Source organism: Saccostrea echinata, unplaced genomic scaffold (assembly GCF_033153115.1).
Source record: "Saccostrea echinata isolate AGI-Se365-2 ecotype Australia unplaced genomic scaffold, CSIRO_AGI_Sech_v1 ptg000036l, whole genome shotgun sequence".
NCBI classification, from domain to species: Eukaryota; Metazoa; Mollusca; class Bivalvia; order Ostreida; family Ostreidae; genus Saccostrea; species Saccostrea echinata.
In genome coordinates, this window is record NW_026889785.1 from 8,568,369 (window position 1) to 8,574,766 (window position 6,398).

At 37.1% G+C, this 6,398-nt stretch overlaps 1 protein-coding gene across 1 annotated transcript; it reads left to right on the forward strand.

The window, feature by feature from the left end:
• Positions 1–587: 587 nt before the first annotated feature.
• Positions 588–2,895, forward strand: LOC133199978 (uncharacterized). Its single transcript, XM_061335756.1, has 3 exons — positions 588–983; positions 1,119–1,301; positions 1,849–2,895. The coding sequence occupies exons 1-3, from the start codon at positions 588–590 to the stop codon at positions 2,893–2,895; spliced, it is 1,626 nt and encodes a 541-aa protein (XP_061191740.1).
• Positions 2,896–6,398: the final 3,503 nt, after the last annotated feature.

Sequence of the window (6,398 nt, forward strand, 5' to 3'; positions counted from 1 at the left end):
CTGATTTACCCCACTTCTCGAATATATTGTTGCACAGTACTCTTGAAGTTTCTCCTTCACCACTGTTAATATCTTAGTGAGGAGTAAAGAAAGAGGCTTGGTTGAGCATTTACTGGATCCCGCTATGTATCTTTGTTTGTAAGGATTTTTATGAAGTTTCGGAATCCAATATAAATATGGTAATTCAAATTCATTTTGGTTGTTTGGAATATTAAAAATATTCAAAGCTGACATATGATTTTGAAGAATCTTTCTTAGAAAGGGAACTACGAGTATAAGTTGGATTACCACTTGTAGAATTAAATCCAAGTTCCTCTAAAATACATTTAACATAATGAGCCTTACAAAGACAATGTTGTTACCTGCTTTGTCGGCAGGGACCAGTACGTACTGATCATGTAATCTATCTAATTCTTTTTTCACTTAGGCGTAATAAAAAAATATGTTTGTTTACGGTTACCCGACCGACCCTATATTTAATCGCCGACCCAAATTTTTTTTTCGTCGTAAAAATCCGGAAGTCACTCGCCGATCAGTTTAACATTTACATGCATCATAGGTCGTGCGTTTGAAATCGAAAGTACAAAATGGCGTGCTCAATATCGACATCCACATGTTCGTTGGAGTTTGAGGAATGTCCTCACATGAAAGGGATGAAACTTATATTGGAATTGCCGAACAACATGACATTTACTCAAGTTTTTGAACGATATCATGCCACACATATAAAGGTTCCTGAATTTCGAGTCAGAGGCAAACAGAGTGGGAGCAAAGATGGTAACTGTTTTGACATTACCCGAGGTTTGACCATCGGTGAAGTTATATCCGCGTTTGACATTCGATGCTTTGAATTCAAATGCTTACCATCTGATCACGACGGAATTCGACAAATGATTACTGAAGCAGCTTCAACCGCAACCAAAAGTGCAAGCAATGCCTTTCAAATTCTCATGGCTGGGGGCAAGGGTTATCCCAACAAAAAGGTAGGGCATGTTTGTTTCATATGCACGATGCTCTAGGGCATTTGTAGTAGGTTTCAGCTAGGATTTATAAAAATATATTTTATAATTTTTCTGTTTTGCATTATTGCCAAATTTAATAAATATAAACCTGATGAGGATATTGGTTTGGCGTATATCAATCCTGAAACATTTTTTGTTCTCTTTTCTCGCAGTAGTGGGATGAAGGCTGGTGTGAACAAAAAGGATGAGATGTTTAACATGTTGATTGATGATTTCGTCCAAAGAAAACTAAGCTTTGCGAAAAGTACAGCTAATTCTGAGGGTTCTTACTTCATACAGGTAAATATCTAGTCATTATTTAGAATCTTTTTATTGCCTATAAAAGACTGACTGTATATTTTTTCTTACATCCAATATAAAAGTTTAATTTCTGATTTGAATTTTGACAGGATACTTTGTCAGGAAGGTATTGTATTTCCTTAAAGAAACTCATTCATTAATACTAATTTATAAACATATATTTAGTGTCTATCAGTGTAACACTGTAATACATTTAGCTTAGAAAGGCATGTGGTGTTGTCACAGCTTAATCTGCTTTGCTTTGATGTATTTTATATAGATAGCTTTGAAATTCTGTAAAGCAATTATTAATCAAATTCTATATTTATATGCATCATATTAAAATATATTTGATGGGTCTATTTCACTTGAAAGCTTATCATTCATCTTTTAAAAATAACTGCAATGTAAAGCATTAACTGCAGTCTTTGTTTTATTACTCTAATGTTTTCTCTCAATCAGCTTTTTCATTGCCAGAATTATTATTTAATGAGCATTTACTTTAAAATTTCATCATAACAAAATCTTTATATCCTGTGTGTTGTAGGTGCTGTGCAACGCCCTTTGGTACTTAACAAACCAACACTCAGTTATTGATGAAGCATCTCGACATAAGAAAAATGTGCAGCCAGTTCCAGTTGTGTTTTCCAAATACGAAGGATTTAATGACTTAAAACGAAAAAAACTTAAAAGTCAGCCACTCAAGCTCTCAGATTTAAAAATGCATGCTGAAGCAATTTATAGTTTAATGTTAAAACCCGTTGTCAACTCTAGCCCTGAATGGAAGACTGAAAGTGATAATTTCAAACAGCTTGCAAACTGTATGCTATGTTATAGCCAGTATTTAGAAGAACAGCAGAGAGCAACAACATCATATCATGCTTTGACACATCCTGTACGCACCAAAGGAGAACATGCAACAGTTGAACATAGAAGCAGTGGTGTGACAATAAAATTAAAGTATTCATTGCTGGATGCTGCTATGAGAGAAGCTCAGCCAGAATCTCCAGTATTTTTTGATGAGTCTGTGCATGTTGAAGAACCGTTTGGCAATTCCATTCAAAAGTACAGATTTTTTAATGAGCTTCAACTCACTGTTCCTGTTGACATAATCAGATACTGCCCTGGAGGACCACAAGTAACAACAGTGTGTATCTTCAAAGTTATGGAGGGTCGTCCTGAATCTGTAATTCTTACCCAAGGAGCTAAATTCCTCCAAAAGATCTCTTCCCAACTTAAAGAAGTACACACTAGAGCTCAGAGAGCAGAATTTGATTCAATGGTCAACAACATAGCACATATCTCACCAGCAGTCAAAGCATTTATCTACAGAACATTGACTAACGATGCATCTGCACCTGTCAATCCAGTTATGGAAGAAAGACTTAGACTAATTTCCCTGGGAAATACTGATATTATTGATGACTTGCGACACTTGAATACAGGAAGACCACATGCTTTTGATAACTTTTTTCAGAAGCTTCAAGAAGTTGTAGAGGAAGTCACAGCTGCTGATGATCGCAGACACAATGTGTCATATATCTCAGTGGATCTCTTTAAAAGAAATGATAGCTCAAGCTGCAGAAAAATGTGAAAACGATGACCTTATTCCAAGTGCCAGTCTTGTTCGATTGCAGTTTGCTCCACGCAACCCTTATACCCACAGGGCACTAAATTTCACATCCAAAATTGATGTACAGTACAAAATTCAGAGCCGAGAATTGCGAGTTAGCCACCCAGATGCCCATTATTGTGCTGCACAGCTGAAATATTTGAAAGAAATGTCTGTTGAATTACGAGACTCTGCATTACTGTTTTTTTTGTGACGACAAAGCTAAAGTTTCTATTGGGGAACCTAAAGCTCCAGTATCTACTGGAGTCAGAGGAAAAGCGACAATTGTTCCTGTAAATTCAACATTGTGTGCCTTAGATCATGATATGACAAAAGCTTCTTTGACACCTTCTGTTTATCTTAAATGTGATATTCCTGAATCACCTGCACAGTCTTTTGTCCAAGGAGAAGTTACAAATGTTGTGAATGACTCTGTATTTGAAACATCTGGTCCATTTCGCCATGCAGCATCCCTAGTCAAAATAGCTGCGAAAGAGAACAGGAAAATTTTGCTCAGATTTACTGATGGTGGTACTGATCAGCGTAATAATCTGGAATCTGTTAAGTGTTCTAGCATTGCATATTTCGAGAACTGGATATGGATATGCTTGTCTATGCACGTTGTGCTCCAGGCCAAAGCTGGACCAACCCGGCAGAACGAATTATGTCGGTCTTGAATTTAGGGCTACAAAACTGCGCACTGGAGAGACAGTGCTGTGATGAACAGACAGAAAAACAGTTTCGAAAGTGTAATTCAATGGCTGATATCAGGTCAACAGCTGAAAATGATCCTTGTTTAAAGCTTAAGTGGAAAGAGTCTGTGGAATGTACTCAGTCTATTGTTAGAAATAGATTTCTCAGACTTTCCCTTAAAGACAAACCAATGCAAGCAATGGATCCCGTAAGTGAAGAAGAGATTGATCTTCTCAAAAGGCACCTGAGAGAGCTCTTCCCAGGTATGGATATTGAAAAGCTGCAGAAAGTCCATACGTCCAAAGTAGTAGAATACAATGAATGGTTACATAGACACACAAGACAACGTCATTACTGTTTTCAGATCCGTAAATGTGATGACCGCAGTTGCTGTTCAGAACCACAAAACAAAAATCTTGCTTGGCTACCAGATCCAGTGCTGGATGAATTAGGTGACCATTACCTTCCCTACAGCTCACTGAAATCCACCGACACTACAGAGGATGACAGACCTTCCCTCAGAAAACTGCCTGAAACTCAGAAGACTAAGAGAAAGTCCTCAGATGCTCCTACTACAGCTACAGCTGATGCAGGAATGAAAAATCAAAATGACACTCCTGGCTCTTCTGAAATTTCTAGATGTACTAATTCTGTCATAACAGCCCAGAATGCACGTGCACTGGTGAACTGTGTTGAATGTAGAAAACCACGTGTTTTATATTCAAAACAGAAACTTTCCCAGAGACAACAAGTTACCCTTGCTCTTAGTCTAAGTGAATATGACTACACTTGTGGGGGCCCCGTTTTGCCCCCAAATCATAGTTTGGCCAAATGTGTTCAGATAAGATCTGAAATCAGTTGTATTTCTCCCATTGAAGTGCCATACTACTCAAGTGGTATTGGCAGAGGAGATTTGTGTGCCTATTGTGCTACTGAAGATAGTCAGTGCAACATAGAATTGAAGAAGAAATACAAAACGGTTCTACCATTGTGTGGTATCTGTAAGGCAGCTGGCGAAAAAGGTATCGTTTATCGTCCTTATGGTAACCCCAAACATAAGTAAAGCACCACACAATGGTAAAACCGTTTTGTATTTCAAACATTCCATGTGAATTTGTCTGTAAAAAAATTTAATACAGTAAAAAAAAACCTACCTACCGACCCTTTTTTTTCAGCTGGTAACAGTAAACAAACATATTTTTTTGTTTGGCCTTATGGATTATTGAATACAGAAGGATAGATGGTTCTCATATTGCCCCTCAATCTTTTAATGCGTGATATTAACATACATCTGATACATTTAATCCATTCTGACAAAGTGTCAAGGTCTTCTTTTTCATGTCTGGCCCATCGCCTGGCGTAGTCCTCTATAGAATCCATAATATTTATGAAATTCCGACGCCAGTTGAAGGATCGGGGTTCCCTAAATTTAGGACCTTTTAAAATTTGTGATCTAAGGTCCTCATTATTAACTATATTAACGTCACCAGTAATAACGTGTCCAGCAGGACTATAGTTATAGGGTGAAGAAGAACATGAACACGATGGAGGATTATGTTTCAGATATTCGATATCCAGGCCCTGTAAAGTTTTCTTGTAATTAAAAAGTTTGGAAGCAATAGTCGATGTATATTTGTAGGAAATACAAGGTGTAGTCTTTAACTTGAAATATGGTGGAATACAAAACTGGACCCTTTTGTGATTAAGAATATTATATTAACCGCGTCAATTCCTTTGTTGGCATATTGAAGTTTAAGGAAAAAACGGATTGTTTTAGCTGCATTTTCTTCTGTAAACCGCGGGGGTTTGAAAAGCCTATGATTTGCAATATCCATAATCACAGATCCGAGCCTATATTCTGGTGTCGAGGAATCAAAAGATGGACTTTCCTTGACCTTTTCAAGAAGACTTTTTAAAAGTTTCAAAGGGACAGAGTAAAGTTTGGTGCGAATATGATGTAGACCTAACTGTTGATTTACGTAAGGTAGTAATGAATCAAAAGAGACATCGTGTATTAATGGTTTATTGTAAGACCGATACCCATGACTACGCTTACGTCTCTGTGTATGGTTAAAAAGTCCCATCACATTTACATTGTTACACTGTGGACTGGAAAGATTTCCAACACTATCGACACTGTCATTACATCCATAGGGAAAGACTGTCCCTAGCTTTCTAATCCAAAATTCTTCTCGTTGTCTACGGAAAGGTGTACTCAGTGATGGACTGCTTGTATGGTGGTAAATCTTTTCTAGAATTCTAACTTTCATTGACAAAATAGAGTGATCAGGGAAATTAAAATGTTTGTATAAAAGTTGCTGACCCCCGTTATTTATCTGAAATCTATGACCTGATGTTCTTTTATTGAGTGATCCTTTAGTTTCACCAACATAAACAAGTCCACAAAGATTACATTCTATTCCGTAGACAACATGAGAAGATTTGCAGTTCAGATTTTCCCAAGTTTTGGTACAGAAGCTCTGTCCAGTAAGATTACTGGTGAAAGAAGAGTTATCAAAATGTCACAGGTTTTACAGTTTTTCGCAGAACATTTTGAAATAGAAGACATGGGATCGGAAAAGGAGTCTTCGAATATATCTCTAATAGAAACTTTACATTCTTTCAATTTTTTGTATGAACTATTGGTTTTATACCAAAACTGGGAATCTGAAGACTGTACATATGACGTATGTTTAATATCTCTGAGGATAATCCGAGGGGCACCGAATGAACTCCTCGAGTCTGTGTCCCTTATAGACTCAAAAGAGTGACACCTTTTTATACTGGGCGAC

Coding starts and splice junctions, on each gene's coding strand:
- LOC133199978 (XM_061335756.1), top strand. CDS start 588: ATGGCGTGCTCAATATCGACATCCACATGTTCGTTGGAGTTTGAGGAA. Junction 984..1,118: donor AGGGTTATCCCAACAAAAAG/GTAGGGCATGTT, acceptor AAACCTGATGAG/GATATTGGTTTGGCGTATAT. Junction 1,302..1,848: donor AGGGTTCTTACTTCATACAG/GTAAATATCTAG, acceptor TGTGTGTTGTAG/GTGCTGTGCAACGCCCTTTG.